At 37.0% G+C, this 23,888-nt stretch overlaps 1 protein-coding gene across 1 annotated transcript; it reads right to left on the minus strand.

Annotated features, from left to right (window-relative positions):
- Nucleotides 1–344: 344 nt before the first annotated feature.
- On the minus strand, nucleotides 345–23,033 carry LOC140162597 (uncharacterized). Its single transcript, XM_072185859.1, has 7 exons — nucleotides 22,811–23,033; nucleotides 21,230–21,293; nucleotides 11,436–11,554; nucleotides 8,665–8,763; nucleotides 8,217–8,294; nucleotides 3,071–3,157; nucleotides 345–1,148 (listed from the first exon to the last, which is right to left on the minus strand). The coding sequence occupies exons 1-7, from the start codon at nucleotides 22,880–22,882 to the stop codon at nucleotides 1,104–1,106; spliced, it is 564 nt and encodes a 187-aa protein (XP_072041960.1). The 5' UTR covers nucleotides 22,883–23,033; the 3' UTR covers nucleotides 345–1,103.
- Nucleotides 23,034–23,888: the final 855 nt, after the last annotated feature.

The following is a 23,888-nucleotide window of genomic DNA, read 5'->3' on the forward strand; positions in this document are numbered from 1 at the left end:
CTTAATACATTCTGATGTGCAATCGATCAGCAAGCACATTCAATTGATTTAAATGAAGCACCTACAGTCATTGGTGATAACGAACTGTATACATCGACGGCTAATATGTGCCTTTTGTGCTTACGGCTACTCAATCATACCCTTTGGGTTGTATGGGAACAAAAGGTAGCTCTCGCTCGTGTAGGCGCTTTCACGTGACTTTCGTTTGATCACTTATTGACAGTAGCCTGCCTATTATAGCGTTAATAAGCTGCCAGGTCAGTTATCAATTTAATGGCGGAACAAAAGGTACCTCTCGATGAATAGCGTGTCGGTAAATCAAATCGACACAAAGGAACAATGCGTTACGTAATCTATTGCCAATCTATGTTTATTAAAAGCTCTTTGGGTACAGCAACATCATAGAGGCCCTGCATGCTTTTATCGATTGGTTCCAAACAAAGGATTTGAACCGGTGCACCGTATCATGGCGCAGTGCGAGTCCATTCAATCAAATGTTGTCATCAACCTATTTGATCGTGGTGCAATTGTTGTGTGTGAGACAAACTATCGCGGTAGTTGCAATCATGCTTTTGTTGAATGCATTAATTGAGAAGTCCGCCATATTTACGCGCACGGTATCACTAGACGTAATTTTGGATGAGAAAACGGACATTTTGGTGAGAAACGGCCAAAATGGAAAGAATTTATATTTTCTCATGCATTCTTTCGGATGAGAAAATTGTAATGTTTGCTTTGAGGTTATCAGCGTGGATTACCAGTTTTAATAAGACAATAATGACACACACACACACACACCACGAAGTTTCTCATCGAAAAGAATTAGAAAATTTAAATTCTTTCCATTTTGGCCGTTTCTCACCAAAATGTCCGTTTTCTCATTCAAAACTTCCTCTATGATAGGCCTACGTCATATGCACAACCTCTATAATAAGCTATGAATATTCTTGAGCAAAATGTAGCCTCCGTTATAGCCAAAAATTGTCTCAAATAATGCTTATTTCTATCTTTTAAGACATTAAATGTCAGTTTTATACTAATAATGAATAAGAAACTATAAGGTTTTATATAAAGCTTGGTTGTGGTTCCACGATTCTCCCGACCTATTTATAAGCTGGTGGTGGTGCTTGCTGCATCACAACAGTAGTCTGTAGGAATGATAAGAAACAAATGGAAGAAATTGGCTCTATCAATCAAGCATGTCAAGGATTAACTTTAAGTCGTATGCAGACTCCGAGTAGGCCTATTAGACGTATAATATTGTATGTAACATATCTAGGCCTACGTTATTTAATCTATTGCCATTCTATTTCCAGTAGGCTAATGTTTAAGTTCTAACGAATGTTTGATGACGAAAAATCGATAATATGTTACATATAATATCTAGCAGAAATTTATTATCGATTTTACGTCATCAAGCATTTGTTATAACTTAAACATTACTTGAAATAGAATGGCAATAGATCAAATAACGTAGATATGTTACATACAATATTTTACGTATAATAAAAAGTCTGCATAGGCCTACTGCTTAATAGGCGATGTGCTGTAATAACAAGTGCTTGTTAATCAACATTTAATATCAACATGGAAACAGATGATTTTCATTTTTATACAACAATAATATTTTGTAAACCATGGTCATTGTCAAAAAAAAAAAAGAGGGCAGCAAGGCGGCGTTTGTCAAGAATGCAATACATAGTGAAGTCGTTTTGTATATAGATTCCTTATGAAATAGGGCTGATATATAACATTGTGAAAATTATCATAATTTAGATAAAGTTAAGCAAAATTCCGAGTTATCTGGTCAACTAGTATAAAAGTAGGCAGGCTATATCTTTAAGCTTTGGAAAAGAGTGCATAATTTTAAAAGCAAACAATATTTAGGCCTAGGTATGTTTTTGCAATATAGATGTAGTGTGTTATTCTGCGTATGTCGGGGGGGGGTATGAGGCAAAGTGTACATTTCGGGAGTGGTCAAAATCAACAAATGTTGCACAAAATTGTCGCAAGAAGTGGAAATTTTCCCCGGGAGATTTTCGTACTTTTGGGTTTTATGAAGGGAGCAGCTGGGGGGGCAAGAGTTCTGATTGGGGGCGCCGCCACTGAATATACTCATACACTGCAAAAACAAGTGTTTATATTTAAACACCATATTGTGTTTATCAGAGCAACACTTAATAAACACATATGGGGGCCTTATTCATGTTAATGGTCTAACACTAATGTTAATGGTTCTAACACTAATGTTCATAAATTAACACTTGGTGTTATATTACAAACATTAGTGTTTGTAATATAACACCAAGTTTAAATTAACACTTGGTGTTATATTACAAACATTAGTGTTTGTAATATAACACCAAGTGTTAATTTATGAACATTAGTGTTAGACCATTAACATGAATTATGTGTTTATTAAGTGTTGCTCTGATAAACACAATATGGTGTTTAAATATAAACACTTGTTTTTGCAGTGTATTGTTTAATTTTTAAAATTATGGGCTCTTTTCCAAAGATTCTTTTGTGCGCAGTAATATAACTTTATCGATATCAACCAGCCATATTAAAGACCCATTAGTGATCCCAGCGCAAGTGTAAAAAGATTAAAATTGTTTTCAAATTGCTTAAAAGTGAAGGGTAAGTCATTCAAATTATCATTTGGTATTTTTGAAATGACAAATTTGGCAAAAAAAACAAACAAAACAGCAGTACTGACGAAGTTGAAGCACCCTGCCATTCAAATACATGTAGCTAAGTTAGATACTGTCAGTATCTAAATTACAGATTCGTGTAAAATGACTTATTTTGTCTTAAATACAGGGCTTTCGGCTGAACCATTCGCAGGTTATGTTAGCACATCTATGACAATGACAAAGGTACCAAAATCTGAATTTTGATGATTTTTACGATCATTCGGATGGGCCTTTAAATGGCACCGTTTAGAAAACATTATGCTTGATTTGCATGGGCATAATGTTCAGAATCACAATTGTTTAGTTATTTCTTTTAATTTTAATTGAATTAAATTAATGATGATCATGTGAGTGAAATGTTTGTCAATCTTTACCTGGGTTGTTCCAGGCTGATCAGTTGCACGCCCTCTACCATCAGTATACTCCTGGTATTGCGAAATAACACACAGGAGACAAACAATCTGAAAGAACAAACCTTTTAGCTCATTACAACAAATACAAGGACACTTTGATGCAAAGCATCAGTGGAGGGCGCTAACTAACTATAATATATTACTAGGGCACCTGCCCGGCCACCTGTAGCTGTGAGAGCAGCATTTATATAATATTGGATGGCATTGAGGGTTGTATGACTATGAGAATATACTGCACGCGCCATGAATGATATTAGAGAGCTTGCGGAATGAAGTTACTGGAACTTTAACGGCAACTTCAAAAATATCGATTCGATTTCTTGCTCAACTTCACTTCAACGCGAACGTCAGATTGGTTTCTGTACCAACAGCGTCTTGTTGTTTAAACTAGGGGAAGTGTATCAATGGGTGATCAATAGAAGGGTATGTAAAAGCGACTGCATCAAATTTCTCCCTTTTGTTTGCTGAAGTGGTTTGTTGGTAACACTTTATTACAAAAGGCGCATAGTTTGATATAAAATTGGATCGATTGAGCCCATATTTATTGGTCGAGCTATGAGTTTTAAAATATTGGACGAGACGTAGTCGAGTCCAATATTTTAAAACTCATAGCGAGACCAATAAATATTGGGCAAAAAGCATCCAATTTTATCATTATTATATGTGTTGGATCCAATATTTTCACACACTTGGATTCATCAAAACATAATAATGAATAAACATGGATTGCATGCATCTCTTGGCGATGACCAATGCAATGGGAATTAGGCCTATGTTATGAGCTATACGCTAATATTATACTTCTAAACATGTTTCAATTAAATATTCTTGTGATATGACTATATTATTGTCCCGGATTATTATAATAAAAGCTCAATTATTATTCCAGTAAACGTCAGCTTTGTCAATTTTATATTTCCATCGGGACACAAGCCCATTTTATCTGTTTGCTCTCCCTAGCCCCCCCACCACCACCATCACCACCTCTCCATATCATCCCTCCCTCCATCTATTCATCTATCCTCACTTTCCCACTCCCCAGTGGCGTTGCCAGGAGTTTTCTTTTAGGAGGGCAAGGACTCCTCTTTGCATTCTGATCGAATTAAATATATCTCCCCGAATGATCCTCATTTTGTTCTTTAAAAACTCCCAGAATTTTGAATTTCAACCAACATATATGCTCCTTTTCTGACATTCTTATTTTTTGTAACAAATTGGCCTCCTCTTTTAATAATGAATAATTTGGTTGACATACAATACCCATATAGGCCTATAATATGCGTATAATAGCGTGGCACATGTTAGACCAGCTTTCTGCTGAATTGGGGTACATAATGGAGGCCTAGCTAAATGAATAAAATAATAATTAAATAAAACACCTGAACAGTACAAACATATTTGGTTATATAGAGGTGTAATTATAAGACACGCAACGTTGTAAAAAAATGTTCACAGTAGCTGCAATTCGCAGAAGTTCACTACACTGCTGGGTCCCGTAAAATTAGTCCATTTTACTGGAACTTTTAAGTCCCCTTGGCGTTGAAGTCAAGCCAAAAACTTGGTTCCGCAAGCTGATTTGGTGTACGTCATGAGCACACACAAATGTATATAATCAAGTGTGACGTTTGGAACAAAATTTGTTTTGATCTAATTCAATCAGTAATTTTTAGCATCATGTGGCATGTTTTTTACCCAAACCAAATTAGATTTCCAATAATTGGTCTATTAACTAGACAATAGGCCTACATAGGCCTAAGTGGTAATTATGTAGTCTATGAGGAAATATGCAAACCATTGTTTTAATTATGACGTATTTTCATCATCATAATTTACGGCACACTATAGATTCTGGTGTTAACTTTAACTTCAAGCGGCTTTAATGGCCGAGTGGTTTTGAATACATAATCCTCTATAATCCTCTAGACGTTAAAGTTAAAGTAACTCCATTTCGCAAGCTCTCTACGAGCCGGTACGGCGAGTTGAATATCATTCATAGAAAGTGCAGTATATTCTCATACAACCCGAAATAAAGTCATCCAATATTATTATTATTATATAATATGAAGCTGACTGAAACTCATAAATGAAAACATTCATGCATCAGAAACGATCAGCTTTTTATAGACACAGGCCTAGGCCTGGCCTTGATAATATGTTGATTGAATGCACACGCACGCACCACGCAGACAATTAAGTAAGCTTACCGTGAAAATGTTGTAGGCCTAACTACTGCAATACCGCCGTGAAACGAGTAACCATGTTCTCTGTGCACCGTCAATATCCCGGAGGGGGTTCTCCCTGGTTGAAGGTGTACGGGGATGTGCCACGGTTTTGGGGTACCTTTTCAGCAATTTTGGTATATCGATGGGTGGGTTTTCAGTGGAGACCAATGCGCCCAATTGGGCGCATTTGGGCAAAAATGCTCCTAATACCGCCCAATTAGGTCAAATTTGGGTGCTTTTTGGGTGTATTTTGTGAAAAATTGGTATACAGAAGGGTGGCAAAAATAGTAAAAAGTAGGTAGGCCTATAGAGAAAGTCAGCATCCGAAAGTCTGCGTGGCACATCCCCGTAAATTTTTCTTTGAAGAACCCCCCCCGGGGTCAATATTAAGATACTGATCCTGATTAACTCAGATACCCGATGGAATCGCCGTATTTTAGCTGCAGTTTTGTGCTGCTTGTGTGCTTCACAGGAATTTTCATGACTTGCTGCACACCCTGCTGCACATCAGAGGGAGCCGTGCAGTCCAAAATTAGTCTCAATCACTGTTTGTGAACGCTCTACGTGAATACTGCGTTTATGTGATGCGTGCCTTCGGGGTATTGTGATCGGGTATCAAGATATATTGAACAGTTTTGTAAAAATACTGAACAGTTTGATTTAAACGTCGCAGTACTAGAAATGAGTGGTAGGCCTATAGATGGAAGCTTCATATTATATAATAATACATCATATTGGTCGACCCCTGGTCCTTTTGACATGTTCCCGTATATGATATTGAAGATTCTTTTTACCACGTTTTTAGCCCAATTGGGCATACTTTAATGTTTGACCTCATGACCTTTGACCTCGAGTGACCTCGGTTTGTCTTTGTTCATGCTCCCGTGATATGAAGATTTACTTTCACCAAGTTAGCCCCTGGCAACGACGTTTGACCTCGGATGACACCGATATTTTCCATGCCCCCTTCATATGAAGGATACCACCACCAAGGTTAATCCCAATTGGGCAAAGTTTAAATTTATTCTCCTCATATCAAGGATTGTACACACCAAGTTTGAGCCCGATCGGATATTTTTAAATTTTGACATTTGACCTCAGCGGGAAGTTTTAAATTACTTTAGCTCCTAGATAACCTTTGACCTGTCAATCCAGTTTAAGTTTGAAATTCAGAAATTATTTGCAGCAATGAATTCTGGGTAGCCTAAACATTACAGTGCATAAAATTTCAAACTTGGGCAAGTAGCCAAGATGTTGATCAAACATGTAAAAGGCTGTCCACAGTTGCCCAGTAGGCCTTCACATCTTTTTATCCACTTGCTGCTTTATTTCAGTGTTATCCACTTGAGGTAGGCCTATTTTGGCCCTAGATGACCTTGGACCTCGGCTGACTTCTGTTTCACACACATATTCCCCCCATATTAAGGATTTCACCCACCAAATTTGAGTACGAAATGACAAAGTTTGAAATCCGTGGCCTTTGACCTTGACCTCCGATGACCTTTAAAACCACCCCATAAACGGCGTATGTCAGGTACCTATCTAAATTCCAAAATATTGGAACGATGCGTCAATGAAAGCGCGGTGGAACGCCAGCGCCGTACCGGACAGATCCCGGGGGACAGATACACAGAGCTAATTGTTATTTTATTACGGTAGGTCCTACTAGTTCACATCATGCAGTTATTGTTGCCTACTGTATACACACAACACAGAGGCACTCACAATAGGTAATTGACCTCTACTGATAGCGCTGTGATGTAGGTATAGGACAGCAACTAGTTAGCATCATATATCAAAAAGTATAAGACCTATGATTTTAGTACTTGCTCTATAGTGAAATTACTTATTCTTTTGAATGTGTTTGCATTTTTGACCCGATACAAGTTTCGGTAACGAGGGACTATACATTTGTATGAGAAATGAAAACCAAAAATCTTGTCCAAACTCCCGTGCAAATTCAATTTTACCTCACTGAACCGGCCTGGGTTTGCCGCAGTTGGAAGACGGGTGTCTCAAAACTGTTTGAGGTACGAATTTTAGTTTTTTTGTTTTTTTAATGATGATTTTTACAGATTTGTTCAAAAACTCAAATGTTTTTCACTTAAAATTAATATTTTATTGTAAGACTAGTCTTTAATTGTTGTCTAACAGGTATCCAGAAGTCAAAATTGACAAATGTCCACTAATTGAACAAGCATTATTTAATATTTGAGGGGATTTTTAAAAACTGAAGGTTTAAAAAAAAAAAAAAAAAAAAAAAAAAGAATCCGACCGTCCTATACCCAAATTTCCCATTTATCCACTTGCGGGCAACACAACAATATTTATTTTTTTGCCTTAGCATAGTCATTATAATAACGGGGGACCGTTGAAGTAAAATGACAGGAGATCGCATGAAACTCAAATCAGAGAGAGCCCAAACCAATTTGAAGCCAACCGGAAATGGTAACTGGCTGTAACTGGCGCTAATTGGCTGTGACTGTGGTAGATGGAACTAGTTAGCACTGGGTTATTGTTGGCACTTGACAAACAGCACTTAAAACCGGTAAGTGTTGTAAAGGTCATGGAAAATTTACTGTAAACATAACTGCACTATGACTGTAGCTGTAAGAGTAACTGATAGCGATGCTATTTGACCTCTGATCATTAACCCTTTTGACTTTTTGACATGTTTCCATCATATTGAGGAATCTTTTTTCCCACTTTCAGTGACTTTAAAGCCTGATTGGGCGAAGTCTAACGCTTGACACCATTTAATGTTAAAATTTAGCCCCTCTATGACCTTTGACCTTGGTTGACCTTGATTTTTTCTCGCACATATATTCCCCTTTTTGGAAGGTCAAAAGTCCCAATGTGTATAAATTGGCCCAATATGTACTTACATCACCAATGAGGAATGGTATCAGAAGAACGATTGTTGCTATGTAAGTAGATCCAACGGCCACGATATCACCCGTAATCTAGAAGAATAGATAGATATACCTTATAAGTCACTGGATTCAGATATTGACAGTCACATAACGCGTACAAATATATAGGAGTGCCCCCTCCGGGGGACGGCTTGTACTTTTAGAACGTTACAGGCCCCACAGCAAAAGTACATGCCATTCGCCATCGAAGTGGTTACGTAATTCTCTTGATTACCGGATCACGCTATTTTGGTATGCTTTCGAGTGCCATATGCATAATCTTTGTGTGGTGATTGTTTCGATCGTGGTTCAATAATCGGGTGCGTAATCAAGTTGACATGGTAACATTACGTAACTTCGCTGGCGAATTGGCGCGAGGGCGTGTATAAAATTCAAGCCCTGGTAACTAGGGATAGCTTACTATGCTCAAGAAGACTGCATCCACGATGAAGAGGAGGAGGTACCAGAGCAAATGCAGTCCTGAGGCCACCATAAATGGAATCAACATTGCTTTGTTATCCTGTATGTGTAAAATAAAAAAACAAAGATGAAACAAATAGTTGAACACAATAGAGCACAGCGTCACCACCAGGCCAATAAAATTTTGTATTTGTCACGGTATTACGTGGAAATGTAACCCATCATTAAACGCTAGATTACAAATAAACTGAATTAATAAAATAAAATTCACCTCTTCCAATTCCTATTGATCAGGATAATTGAAGCTTGCACTCTCCCACTGTGTCTGTAGAATTGATAGCCACTGGCCACACACAGTTTAATCCATACAATACATACAAGATCTTATAATTTGGAAAAAAAACCCGCCACTTTACGATAATTTTATTCATAGCATGTTGCAGCGTTTTAGTATTTCTGGTTTTTATTTCTAGCTATAGGCCTAATGAAAAATGTATGTTGATGGTGGTGCATTTTCCATTGATATGTCAATGTGTGATTATAATCTCAAATCATAGAAAATATACTTTTATTTTTTGGTCTATGTTAAAACCCATTTGTTGACTTGCAGTTGAATATAATGTGTTGAAAGAATAAGGTAATCTCTTGTCAGGAGATTGAACTTCCAGTCAGTGTATTGAAAACAAAATCTGGCAAACAATCGAAGTTTCTTGAGTTGGAAACGTTAAAGAGAATAATGAGCATGCGCAGATCGTAAAAATGAGTAATTTCAGCGATATATGGCAACGCTTATCTCGAACAAAATCGCCATGCGCTGCTGGAATTTCTTTTAGAGGGTATTTCTCTGAAAAGGTGTACTATTGGAAGATAGGCAAATATGAATTTGAAAATGATTATAAAAATGTTTCCTTTACATATCTGTAAGGATGTAAGTCTCTAGTGCATTAAAACAATATTTAGCGCAATCTTTAGGGGCGCCCTCTATATTATAGAGGGCGTAATCTGCAGGTTGTGCCAGGTGAGCATCATCTCCGTCACATTTAGGCCAAAAAGGAAAAAAGGACAAAAAAATTGTTAAAACTCTTAATGAGTTGTATGGATAACTTGTAAGTTGCTTGATTCATGTTTGCTTTTTTCATTTAAAAAAATATGATTTTGTACTTTCGTCATTTAGTTTGGACAATGAGAGGCAGGCTGTACGGAAAAAGTCATGTATGTTGGTATTTTTTTATACAAACTTAAGTATATTCATAATTTTGCTTGAAATAACTAAATAAATTTCTATTGACATAGTAAACACATACAATATCAATTACATTTCCAAATAGTAAATTCCATGTTGTCTGGGTCAAAGGTCAAATAAAGGTCAACAACAATTGTGATGGAGATGACATTGCTGTGATGGAGATGATGGTGATGTGACGGAGATGATATTTCTACACAAATTCCTATAGAGAATCATCTCCGTCATAATTGCACCGATAAATTTGATAAAGATGAGAAGGTTAGATTTGGTAAGCATTTTCTGATAAACTAAACTGGACTTCGCTGTATCTCAAGATCCGGTGCTGTGATGGAGATGATGGTGATGTGACGGAGATGATATTTCTACACGAATTCCCATAGAGAATCATCTCCGCCACGGCAAATTGTGACGCCAACTGATGTAGCGGAGATGATGGTTCAGACATTGCTTACGGTTAATAGCAGGGTAAAGCTTACCCACGTGTTACATATCACCACAACAGCTTGTGGGACATATTCAACCATCATTATTTTCCGGAAAAATTCAACAATAACACTTATATCAAATTGATCAGAAACGTTTGGAGATGATGTTGAATAAAGGCCTGTATACTTGAAGATACTCTCAAAATTGGCAGGAAAAGAGTGCCAATGTGCAGCTATTTCGGGTTGATGTTTTTCGTCGTCTGTAAACGGCAGCGTACGGGGTCAAATTATTGACCTCTGATATTTGGTCTTCACCTCCAGCCGTTTTGATGCCAATGTGACGGCAATGATGCAAAACTAAGGGACAGCAATTTTTTGACACAAATTTTTGAATTATTCCATAAAATTGACTTTAGAAGTGTTTTTAAGCATTTAATCCTTCTTAGACATGATATTTACCCCAGTCAATGGTAATTTTAACTTCCCACACTTGCTCACAAAAATACTACAAAATCACTCAAATTCGGTGTATGACATCGGTACATGGGGTTTTCAGGGGGGTCGTCAGACACATTGAAGAATTTTTTGACTCCAAGAAATTTATTTTTCCCCACTTGGATGTTCTTAACTATTTTTATACATACAAAACTCCATGACTAAGCCAAAAAAACCAAAAACTTTCCGCTTTTAAAACTTTTATGAGCGCCGAAAGTCGCGGGACTTAAAAGTTACTCTTTTCAGAGAATGGCCCTAGAATGTATAGAGGTTGTGCATATGACGTATCTTACCGTAAATATGGCGGACTACTCAAATGCATTCAACAAAAGCAATGATTGCTGTCTGCTGCGGCAGTTCGTCACACACACATAACAACGCACTACGATCAAATAGGTTGATGACAACATTTGATTGAATGGACTACTGCGTCATGATTACGTTGAAGGACACCGGTTCAAATCCTCTGCTTGGAGCCAATCAATAATTTCACACACAACCTCTATTATTGAAATGGGCCATTCCAGTTTTATTGACCCATTTATCCTCTACATCTCATTGGTTTTTGAAATAAATACCGATGTATTGAAATAAAGTGAAAATTACCTGACTGATACCCACGAAGACGAAAATGCAAGCAATCACTACAAATATAAATAAGATGACCGCTAGGATGTAGAGAGCAAGAAATGCGTCGACAACCCCCACGTCATCGTCAAATTGAACTGTAATTGAAACAAATGAAGGAACAGTCAAAGTTGGTTATTGGTATTGAAAACAAAAACTGACAAACAATCGAATTTTCTTGAGCTGGACACGTTAAAGAGAATAATGAGCATGCGCAGATCATAAAAATTAGTAATTTCAACTGTAATATTATAGCCCCTTTTTGAAATACATACTTCAATATCAACTCATCTCACAATGATCACAAGTTCATGTAGGGGAGACCGGGGCAAAGTGGACCAAAAAGTGTTTGTCCAGCCCAAACAGAAGCAAGGCAAGGCAAAACTTAGGACTGCAACTAACAAATGACATTAATAAAGTTGATCAAAAATGCAGTTGTATTAAATGGTGTGAACTTGAAAAAGGTCGTTCCGCTTTGCCCCACGTTCATTTTGGCCGGGGTAGAGTGAAACGTGGAGGGGGCATTACAGAAATGCATCCCCTTCAGTTGTGTCTTCATTGTCAACACCACTTAGGGCCAACCTCCTGGTATATCAGTGAAATGATGCGTCCTTGGCGGGAATTTTAAACTGCATTCCATCACCCGTGTTTACACATGTATACACAAAAGAATGATGAAAGTTTACAACACAATACAATATAACATCGATTTTTTTAAGCTGCTTTAATCCACCCAATTGGGCAGTCACAACACCAGCTTGGTGTGCCGGGGACCCAGTAATGGCCGACCAAATCCAGTGACTATGACTTGGCTCGTTGGAATCGTCTATAGGCCTAACACTTATGTACTACGTGACTTTCGGTGACCTTGAGTCAGAGGCATTTCCCGATAGGTAGTAAGTTCCCTGGTTGAACATGGATCAAATATCCTGTCGATTTCACGTACATGACGTACTGCATGGAAATGTAAGGAACGCACCATCTCATTTGATTCTAAGGGGAGACATGGGAGTTTGGGTCATGCAGGATGATTTTTTTCTTCCGATTTTGATATATACCTTTAAACATAAGATTTGGGTGGGGCAATTTTTTTCTTACTCATCAGTGGGGCAAAATATGTTTCATATCAATTTGTAAGCGCTCTTTAGCAATTGTTCATTGAATTTACAACCGTATGACAAAACGGGCGAAAATAGTAACTTTTTGCACAAGATTTGCAATTTAAAGAGAATTGGCAATTGCTCATTCTAATGAGGTTAGTATAATGTGGACAATATAAATGTGCTCATTCATTTAATATTTAATATCAATTTGTAAGCGCTCTTTATCAAAGTCATACTTCATTGAATTTCAACAAATAGGCCAACAGGATATCCCGGGCAGGATATTTGCTCTGGCCTATCAAGGATACATACGGTATGATATTATTATTTTGATTTAAATATATCATGAAAGTTGTGTGAGAAGAATAGAAAACATGTTGTAACATAAACAATTGGGTAAAATCGGAGATCGCTAATGAATTTGCATCTAAAATTTCTAAAGTATGCAGGAGGGATCACATTTGGTCCCAAATGTTTGGAATTTATATTCATCTTATTTAAGTAACAACGTAAAGAATATAAAAATATAATATGTGAAATCCAAATTAAAAGGGCATTTCGTGATCCACAGCCTCATCCCCCCACTTTTCTCAAAAAAAGTTGAGATTTTTACATCACTGGAAACCTCTGGCTAAATAATGTTTATGTACAAAATATTTCTTGCAGATTAATTCGTTTAGCAAAGATATCGTGAAATTTGAATTTCGTTCTGGTGCACCAGAACGAAATTACAACGCATTGTCTATGGAGCAGTGTAATACACATAATCATGCATAACTCACGAACGCAAAATCGGAATCAACTGAAATTTTGGGAATAGGTTTTTTCGTGGATATCTAATGAAAAATGACATAAATAGAGGATGCTAGGATCACGAAATACTCCTTTAATGACATAAGAAATCCAACAAAGTCATCAAAATTCAGAATGTGGGAACTTGAAAGCGACCGATATTGAGAGAATCGCAGCAAATGGATTCTTGACTCAAAATGTTCGAACAACCATAATCTTTACACTTAAAAAATATTTTAACCACATTAAAGGATCAGTTGAATACAATCAGCATTTTTGAAAATATTGGATATGATGATAATATTATTGATAATTATGCTTGATCTTTCACTACATCACTTGTTCACTAAGCTGCAGACAAAATTAACTCATTACAAATATCCGCCACGCGCCATCACCCACATCGTGAGGGGGAGGGAGGAAAATTTCGATTTTGAAGCCATTTTTCAAACGTCACCATGGTCACGGTCAAGTCACATATCGGGGTGGGTTTGTGTATGTGACGTGTATGTGGGTCTGTACGTCACATTAGTGGGTATAAGATGCTCTCTATGTGTCCCTGGGGGTGGGGAAAGTCATTAAGGTTACACAAAGAGACGTATAAAAAACGTATAAAAGACGTATAAAGTTGTTCTCTAAAACAGAGTTTTCTCAGTAATCAAATATCGCAGCGAGTGAAATGTTGGTGCATTGGATGTAGCTTAACATTTTTGTGTGTGTTATATACAAATTATTAGAATAAATTTGAAAATCCTTCGTTTAAAGCATTTTTACCCACCATGTTCACAAGATCAAAAACACGTTCCATGAGGTTTTTTTTCAAATGTGCGCTCCGTATAAATCCACACCGAGCGATTGTTTTCTTCTTTTTCGTATTGTATTACAAATCGATCAAAGAAATAATGTTGCCATGGGGAAGAACCAAATACAGTACCGATTAAATTTTAAAAGCCCGTTTTTTTTTGTTAAATTTTGGAGAATTTGCTTGAGAAAAAGCTGGTTTGTGAAATTATCGATATCTTGATTACGAGACGTTAATTTAGACATCTGAATACCTACATTATTTCTCAACATTCTGCCAATTGTTATTCCATTTGATTTTCACTCCAAATTGAAGCTAGTTTTGCAAAAAACGAGGTTTTCCTCCATCAGTTCGTTCAAAATTTCAGCGCCGACATGCGTGTTTATTCTAAGAGCCATAATGCGGACGCGATTGTAATCATCATGTAATTGCATCCAATTATAGTTATATCATCCGCTTTGAGAGAAGTCAATTGTGTAAGCTGATCTACATGGCCGAGTGGATAGAGCGTTGGACTGGGAATCTAATATAAACTATTTTTGTGGGTTCGAGTCTCCGTGTGGCTGAATTTTCTTTTTTTTCTCTTTCTCATTTTTACTTCCTTTCTTTCCTCTTTTCTTTCTTTTTCATTTCTTTTTTTTTTTCTTCTTTTTTTTTTTCTTTCTTTCTTTCTTTCTTTTCGTTCATTTTCTTTCTCTCTCTTTCTTTTTCTTTTTCTCTTTTCTTTATTCTTTATTGCTCCTTTCTTTTTTAGTTTTATTTGATTGATTCGCTGAGTGCAGTGAATCGTGATTGATTGTTTTTCACTCAGTATATAATTCAGAAATTTGTAGGCCTGCTAAGTCTGTCTTGTTGATTTTCATCCCAAATTCGATTTACAAATAATTGCTTTTTGATATTGTTGTTGTTGCTTACCCGGTTGCCTACCCTTTCATTGTATAAATCTGGGTAATAGCAGCATTGATTTCATCAAAGATATCAAGGCTATAAATTCAAAATCAACACATTTTCCAGGGCGTAGCTTGACGAAGTGCCCCCAATCAATTTTAAAATTTATAAAATCCTTGAGAAAATTGCCGAAAACGGCTTGTGCCCCCCCCCCCCGGCATCCGAGCTCCGGGCACGAGCTAAGCTAAGTTTCATAGCCTTTTCATGTCTTGACCGTGGATCGATATTCTATTGTATATAAGTAGGCCTACGTCCCGGTACGCTTGTTCATTTGCTGCATGGCTGTTTCTGTTATGAACTTACGCCCCTCTGAAATCAAGGGCATGAAAAACTCTCGGCTAACCTTAATGTAACCGTACAAAAGATGACCACCCGGCCCCCTCCTCGTTTCTCTGAGGGTAGGGGTCTTAATCGTGATCATTAAACAGTACAGAACGACAGAACGTATAGAGTATTCATTTATGCATTACGTTGCACTAGTAAGGAAGCTCAATTATGGCCCCTACCCTCAGATGTGTGAGGAGGGGGCCGGGAGATCATCTTTAGTGCGGTTACATTAATGACTTTCCCCACCCCCGGGATACATTGAGGGCATCTTATGTGACGTATAGACCCAAACACATATACAAACCCATCTCAATATGTGACTTGACCTTGACCGTGGTGACGTTTGAAAAATGGGTTCAAAATCGAAATTTTATCCTCCATTTTTCCCACTCCCCTCCAGATGTGGGTGATAGCAGATATTTGTAATGAGTGAATTTTGTTTACAACTCAAGAAACAAGTTATGTAATGAAAGATCAAGCACAACTATCAACAATAATATGATCATATCCAATGTTTTTAAAAATGCTGATTATATTCAACTGATCCTTTAATTCTTTTGAGGAGTGTATTTACATTAAAAGAAATCTGATGTTTCTCACTGATTGTAACTCATCCTTTGCCGGTACATCCCTTTTTGAAGGGATTTTTATTACTTATTCCCTACACGTCCCACTATTTGCTACCCTGCAGCAAACAAAAAACGTTTTCAATGCGTTTCAAATAGGTTCTAATTTGGCTTTTGTTTTTGGTAAAAATAATTTAATAACATTAAATGTCAGGTTTTATAAAGGATTTAAAGCGTATAAAACACACTACAACATCATTATTTGAAAACAATTTTTGCCAAATCATTTGTCAACATTTTCTATACCCTTTATATCCTTTATATAACCCGACATTTAAAGGTTTTTAAAAAAAAATTCCCTTGTCATTTGTTAGTCTGCTTTCAAATTCCATTTTACAAGTGTATGCCCCTTGTAAAGATGCAAACAAGATTTTAGATAAATAGCGCCATCATTGTTCAACTTTTCTTTAAAATGAGTAAGTTTTACATGTTTTATATGCCATCAAACAACCGTGAAGAAAGAATGAGGAAGAATAAACGATTTCTAACCTTTGCGAATAAAGTCGAAAACGGTTTTGAGTTTGCTGGGTAGGGGGGGGGGGGTCAATGGGAATCTCTCCTAAGACCCCCCTTTCAAAGAACCACCTTCCAGAAGAAGCAGGGAGAGGAGAAGGAGAAAGAAGAAAGAAAGAGGAATTCTTGATTCGGACTATAATTTGGTTCACCTCAATTTTGGTAGTGACGTAATTGCTTTTTCGCGGTTCCGCCGCAAGCATGCCAACAAACCGCCTCTGTACGCGTGCGTGTACACTCAGCGCGTTTAACTTTACGCGCGCGATTCGATACTGCGGCAAGAAAAATACGCACATACGTCACTATCGAACTTGAGGTGAAACCAAATTATATCGGTGGGTCGGACTATCGCAGTGTATTTCATATTCGGACTAGCGACGTGTCGGACTGACACCAGGGGCGTAGCAAGCGGGTGAATAGGGTGGACGAAGTCCATGGGCCTCGAGGCTTCAGAGGCCCCAAGCAAAAGAGAAAATGAAATAAGGACTGATACACCGGACTGATACAGGTGATGTTAAGAGGGCACCGCACTGCTCCTTGTCCATGGGCCCGCGAGGCTCTTGCTACGCCTCTAGTGCATTTCATATTAAAACTAGCGGCGGCGTGTCGGAATACCGATGTATCGGAATAGTGGCGCTGTGTCGATCTAGCGGATGCACCCCGCAAAATCGTACGCAAAAAGAGTATTTTGTGGTTATCAGTCAAACACTAAAATTCAAGTAAAAATTGCCTTTCAATACCTCTGGCATAGTTAATCATTTCAGATGTCCCTACTGCCCCAACTCGTGCGGGATCAGGTTCAGGACAAGCAGTTGCGTAACAGGCGTGGGGTAGTGTTCCCCCAGACGGCTTTACCGGGCTAGCAAACTCCATCTGTACAGAAATTAACCAGAATTTAGCCCCATAAACAACTTGATTTTGGTTTTAAAAAATAGTGTAAAATCACAAATTACCCCGGTATTAACAAAAAATTAACCTTTATTTGGGCTCAAATCAAACTTAAAAAGTTTTGCGTGCTTCGCGCGCAATTGTTCCAGTAAAACGGGCCAAAAATTATGCCCACCGCTGGCATTTTCATCGCTGCCCAGTGCCCACCCCTAATACACCACTGGGAGTCAAAAAGCAAGGACACGGCCTGTAATGTAATCATGGTAATGCAGGCCTGATAATCGAGACAAGTTGATCATCCCTCTGGCTCATTATCAGTGCAGTGGATCTGGGCCTCTTCCTGTAGCCCTATTTATTACCAAAATTTACTTTAATGTGGGTAAGGGCAAACTTAAAGTACAGGTAACTGGAGAGAGGAAGCGACGAGGAATCCCAAATCACAGCGCCAGGAAATTACAGGACCACCGAGTGTGAATGTGCATTTATTTTGGAACGTTCATGTTTGTTTTAAATTTTGGGGCGTTTTTTTCCCCAACTTTGATATTTTGGTGATATTTCGAGAAAGGCATATACTTTGTTATTGTTAATACAACTCTTTTCTGCATACCTATACGTTACAATTCATTCTGGTGATTTAGTAATATTATAAATTTTGTGACTGCATTTTGGTGTTTTCAATGCGTTTTAAGCTTACTGTGGAATTAACGCTGATATCTGGTCATGCTCCTTTTAGAATTTATGTCTGATCGTCGGCTTTTGCAAATAACAGAATGCAGATTGGCTCTGGAATAAGTATCGTATTCCTCTTGGTGTGTCTTTTCATGATATAATTACTTTGAATTCATTATAACAACCCACAATTTACCTCTGAATTCAGGTTCAAGACTGCTTTTCGGAAAAGTTGCAGTGCTGTATTAATATCTCAAAAAAGTGCACGAGTGGCGAACACGTTTTATACTTTCCGCATTAATTACTGCGTCTACACCTAAATACTTCTTTGTATATGTTGATTTATGTGCTTTTCTATTACGTAGGATCTGTACCCACAGGCATGTGCCAATATTGCGTAACGCCAAAGGTGAATATATTTCTTTGACCCCGACCGAGTAGGATGTAATGGTTGGGTGGCCGAGCGGTTTAAGGCGTCGTAATTGATTCCTTTGATGCTCTGATCGTCGCTGGTTCGAAACCTTGTTATTATTTCATCTTTTTTTCTAATGCTGCTTTATTTTTCCAGCGTATAGTATATCTGTTTGTATTATTTATTTTTTTTGTATTTTCTGATGGCTGTGCCTCTTACAGACACCTTCCCTCTGGAATCCAAACCACTGTTCGCTCTCTTCACATCCATTAATGTACATCAACTTGAAAGTGTTTGAATTGTGAGTACTATATTGTAAAGAAGAAGCATCAACTATGCGTTACAATAGATTATTAAGATGTGTCCACTGTCCGGTCACTTTCTTTCTTTTCCTTTTTTGTTCAGTATGTTGCAACTCTGGTTGCAACCATCTTTGACAGTTTTCCTTTGCTGTAATAATAACCCCGGGAAATAACCCTATGATGTAAAAGGAAATATCAACAAGAAGTATTCGATGCTTGTTTTCGTCAATTGCTACACCATAATAGCAGAATGAATACCTTAACTATGAACAGAGAGGAAATAGCATGCGTGTCAGGTTACACAGATGTTTTAATTGCAACACCGACGTAGAATGATGAATACATAGACTATTAAACCAAGAAGAAATGACATGCGTGATGACATGAAGGACGTTAGTAGCTTTGCTTTCGTTGCTACACAGTTGTATATCTGCGCCAATAAAGTATCCTTACACTTGGAAAAATAATCACAATTTCCAAACTGAACAATATTTAAATTTGTTTTTTTAATAGATGCACCATCTAATCATGCACATTTTGACACCATATTGAATCCAATGTGACTCCAAGAAGCAAAGTTACAAGCATTTGATTAGACGAAGGTCCAGTTTTAAAAGTGACAAACTGGCCTATTCAAAACTCCATAATATACTAGACATCTGGTTTGAGAGTGGTGAATGGCTAATTTATGCGTTTGGCTTTAATTTAAAACAAAAGGAACAAAAAAAAACTGAAACAAAAGAACTGGCAAATAAAATGAAAGTTATGAAATGTACAGAGAAGTAAAAACTGAAATAAAAACTGCTTTAAATAACGCTTCATCGAAGAAACTGTGTTGTCTCTTTGTTTAGCTTGTTGGAATCTTTTTGCGCCTTGTATAGGCCAGTTTGTCACTTTTAAAACTGGACTTTCGTCTATTCAATTGCTTGTAACTTTACTTCTTGAGGTCACATTGGATTCAATGTGGTGTCATAATGTGCAGGATTAGATAGTGCATCTATTAAAAACAAATTGATCTCAATATTGTTCAGTTTTGAAATTGTGATTATTTTTCCAAGTGTAAGGATACTTTATTGGCGCAGTATATAATGAATACATAAACTAAGAACCAAGAGGAAACTACTAGAGTCAACAGAATCTGGATACGAGCCGCCGGACATTTGTTATGCTAATTAGCTAATTTGCATAAAGATTGAGACAGAAAAGTTGAATCACAAATCTAACAGCACTTTCGTCTTCCTTGTTAAAAATTTGCCACATTTTGGTACCAAGGTCGATATACTTTGGACAATATATGTCTGACATTTTTTTATGCTAATTAGCTAATTTGCAATATAACTTGAGACAGAAAGGCTCAATCACAAAATATTAACACCACCCTTAGTCTTCCTTGTGAAATTTGCCACATTTTGGTACCAAGGACGATATACTTTGGACAATGTTTGACATTTTTTAAACAGATTTTGACCGGAAATGACCCCTTAATGACCTTTGATCCCAATTCTGTGAACAGCCTAAATACATATATGCCACTAGTGACCAAAACGCATTAATAAGATCTTTCAGTGGCGTAACTAGGGGTGGGGGCAACGTGCGGGCGCTACCACTAGGGGGCGCCAAATCGGCCTCACTTGAATAATAACGTTGGACTTGATCACTATGGATCATGATGATATAATGTATTGATGCCTTTATCGTATTTTTATATGCTTTTAGCTCTTTGTTTGTATGTGGTCTGCGTGTGGTGACAGCACTCTTAAGCTCTCTTGTGTGCTTTCAGTGCTCCCTGGCCATTCTAAATTTCAAGGATTTAAAATAAATCCTAAAGGATTGTGATTAGGGACCAATCAAGTATTAGATTTAAAATTAAATCTTACAGATTTAAAATTATATCTTTAAAATGTTTACTTAAATCTAAAATTGCTTGATTTATTTGTCCTTGTAATAGAGTGGCAGCTCAGCAGACCAATTTTGTTGTTAATTGCCAAACGAATAAAATAAATGAAATGGCATCAACGACGTTAGTAGATTTGTTTTCGTTGCTACACGGATGTAGAATGACCACTGAGTATATCATGCGTGATGACATGAAGGACATTCGTAGTTTTGTTTTCGTTGAGTTCATTTGGAAATGAATTTGGAGAAAACCTTCTGTTAATAAAATACTATGCTGAACCACCAGCCAGGCTGACTCAGGCTCTAGTAATTTCAGATGATTGAGCTCAGTAATACACCAAAGAATGTCTTCCAATTCATGAAAACAAATAGATAATCAGCTTATCGGATTAAAAGCTTAGAGGGAAGGTCTTGCTGCTCAGCGAGTATTTGTAATTATCAGAAGGTTTTCTCCAAATTCATTCTCTAATGTGTAGAATGAACACAATTAATTACCTTTCAGCACACCAATCACTGCTGCACTGTAACCAAAGTATATAATCCCAATTATAGCGATAACCTGTTATGTTAGATATGAAAGAAAAAACTTGTCTTACTGCAAATCAATAATTTTTCAATAAAAGAACACGAAATGAGACAAAAATTAAACGTTAAACAAGATAACAAGGAAATAATAAGATAAGATAATATAATTGTGACGTGTCATGTCAAAAGCATACACTTTTGGACAGGATCGTAAATGGAGAAGTAGCCAAATCTGTCCGGGGTGATTTTTTGCACAATTTGGGTTTGTTGCGAATTTGTGATGTTATTAATGTTTAAAATATTGTCTGATAGTTTCAGACTGGAATATAACTGGCCTCTGGTATTTTTTGAGACATTTTTCAAGATAATTCCTACTCTTAACATTGTCAATAATATTTTTAAAGGCCGATATCTCAATTTCCAATTTTATAATACCATAACTTACGAATTCAATATCTTCGCTTAGGAATGTCCGATTTCATTGGGGGAAAACGGCGTTGTGGAGCAAAATATCTCTATTATTTAAGATACCGTATGTAAAAACCTGAAAATTGCTAACCTGCCCAAAAGTGTCTGTTTTTGACATGACACGTCACAATTAAACATAACAAGTTTATGTCAAGCAGTCCAAGTTAGCTCAATCCATAAGGCGTTCGACTATGGTGCTAGAGGTTGCGGGTTCGGTGCCTAGTACGATCTCGTGAAAAATTGAGTTAGCTTGAAATTCCCCTGGACAAGGAAGTTTACTGCTAATTGTTTCGTTGTAACCCGTACGAAACTGGTTGCCTAGTACGATCTCGTGGAAAAATTGAGCTAGCTTGAAATTCCCCTGGACAAGGAAGTTACTGCTAATTGTCTCATTGTAACCCATACGAAACTGGTTGCGAAGGTTATTTATGGAATGTCTAGGGTGTGCGCTCTTGTAGCAGCAAAGTCCCTGAATTGTTGTTAATTGGTTTATGAAATGATGTTGGGCCGTAGTGGTCAACGACAACCTGTAAAGTGTGCTGAGGCCTGTGGATCAACGTCTAGGCGTTGTGCCTGTGCGTATCTCACTATAAATCACTGCGCTTTTGTTTTAACAACATAACATAACACAAAACATAACATAACACATAGCATAACATAACATAACATTAAGACATATACAGACCACAACTTATAAGTCCCCCTAATACTTTTTAAAATAAGTCGAAATATATTTTACGAAATATGAAAATGTAAAAAGATATGTATAGCCCTATTTGTTTTACTTCTGCGGACCAATTAAATAGCGTCACACATCATTGCGTTCAGCCACAATGGTTAATTGTGTAAGAAAAGAGGCCGTTTTAAAAGTTGCACCTTACGTAACGTAACGTAACACAACATAACATAACATTAATAACATAACATAACATAACATAACATAACATAACATAACATATTTTTTTTAATGTGTTTTAATTTAGACTCGCATCATCTACATGTATCATCTCGTACTTTATATAGGTCTAGGGTTTCATATGATAACAATAACATATTATTTGTAATTTGTATTTCTCCACTTACCATGCTATATATCGCACTTGCGATAGATCCTTGCCTCACCCCACAACAGCAACATTTTTGCATAACTGCCATTTTGCGCTAAAATATTTCAAATATTTTGAAGAAAAGCAAAAATGCAGCGTCTGAATTTGAAAATCGTCAAAATATTAGTGTATAAGTGCCACAGAAGAGCGCGACCTCACCCAAGTCCGGCTTTGTGTGAATGTGTTGAACGATTCAGAGAACGATTTTACTGTTGTACTTAAAATTACAACAGTAATGGTATAGCCTATTTGAATAATGGGTTATTCCGGTTGAACATGACCTTAATCGCCAACACAGGGAGTGCGAATTTATATACCAGAATGGGTGATTCCATTTGAAATGGGCAATTCCAAGCGCTGCGGAATGATGTTCTTTTTAATGCAGCAGCCAAACATGCATTAACAGCACATGGTAAACTATTTTTGGTAAGGTAGGAGAAACTTTCAAACCAACCTAATTTCCTAATTTGCATAATTATGCAAACTTCGCGTTGCGGAAAAACAAAAACAGGGCTGCTTTTTTTTTAAATTCATGTGATGCGATCAAGCAAAATCAGTCGGAATTCGAAAATATTGGTTGTGAGATATAGCCAAACAAAGGAAATGCAAACAAAGGAAATGATTTCCTTTTGTTTCCTGGTGTGTTTTTTTGAAACTCTTTAATTACTCATAACTTTGGAACTGGTTGTTCAATTTTCTGCAAAATTCAACTTTGTAAATGCGTGTTACTATCCTATAAGAAACTGAAATTTAAATTTCCGAGTTCCGACTGATTATGCTTGATCGCATCCCATATTTCTGATTTGTTTTTAAATTAATCTTTGCATTCCAAATGCAACATTTACCCACTGTTTCCGTTTTGTAATTCAAAAATCTTGTCAACAAATCAGTTTAGTACCAGTTCAGTTCTATTTCATCCAATATTAAACATATTACTAAAATATAATTTATTAGTAGAGGCAGAATATGGAACCCCGTGGGACTAACGAGGCGGAGAAGGATTGAAGTTTTTTTTCCTTCGAGGGTGCTGAATAAGAATTTTGGGTTCCAACCTC

The sequence above is a fragment of the Amphiura filiformis genome, chromosome 10, assembly GCF_039555335.1.
Source record: "Amphiura filiformis chromosome 10, Afil_fr2py, whole genome shotgun sequence".
NCBI lineage: Eukaryota > Metazoa > Echinodermata > Ophiuroidea > Amphilepidida > Amphiuridae > Amphiura > Amphiura filiformis.

Bases quoted from the DNA above. Each gene is read 5' to 3' on its own strand.
- LOC140162597 (XM_072185859.1), bottom strand. From the start codon at position 22,882: ATGGCAGTTATGCAAAAATGTTGCTGTTGTGGGGTGAGGCAAGGATCT. The intron at 8,764-11,435 runs GTAATTTTCACT...TTACACATACAG, and splicing joins TCTTCGTGGGTATCAGTCAG to GATAACAAAGCAATGTTGAT. The intron at 1,149-3,070 runs GTAAAGATTGAC...TCATTCCTACAG, and splicing joins ATCAGCCTGGAACAACCCAG to ACTACTGTTGTGATGCAGCA.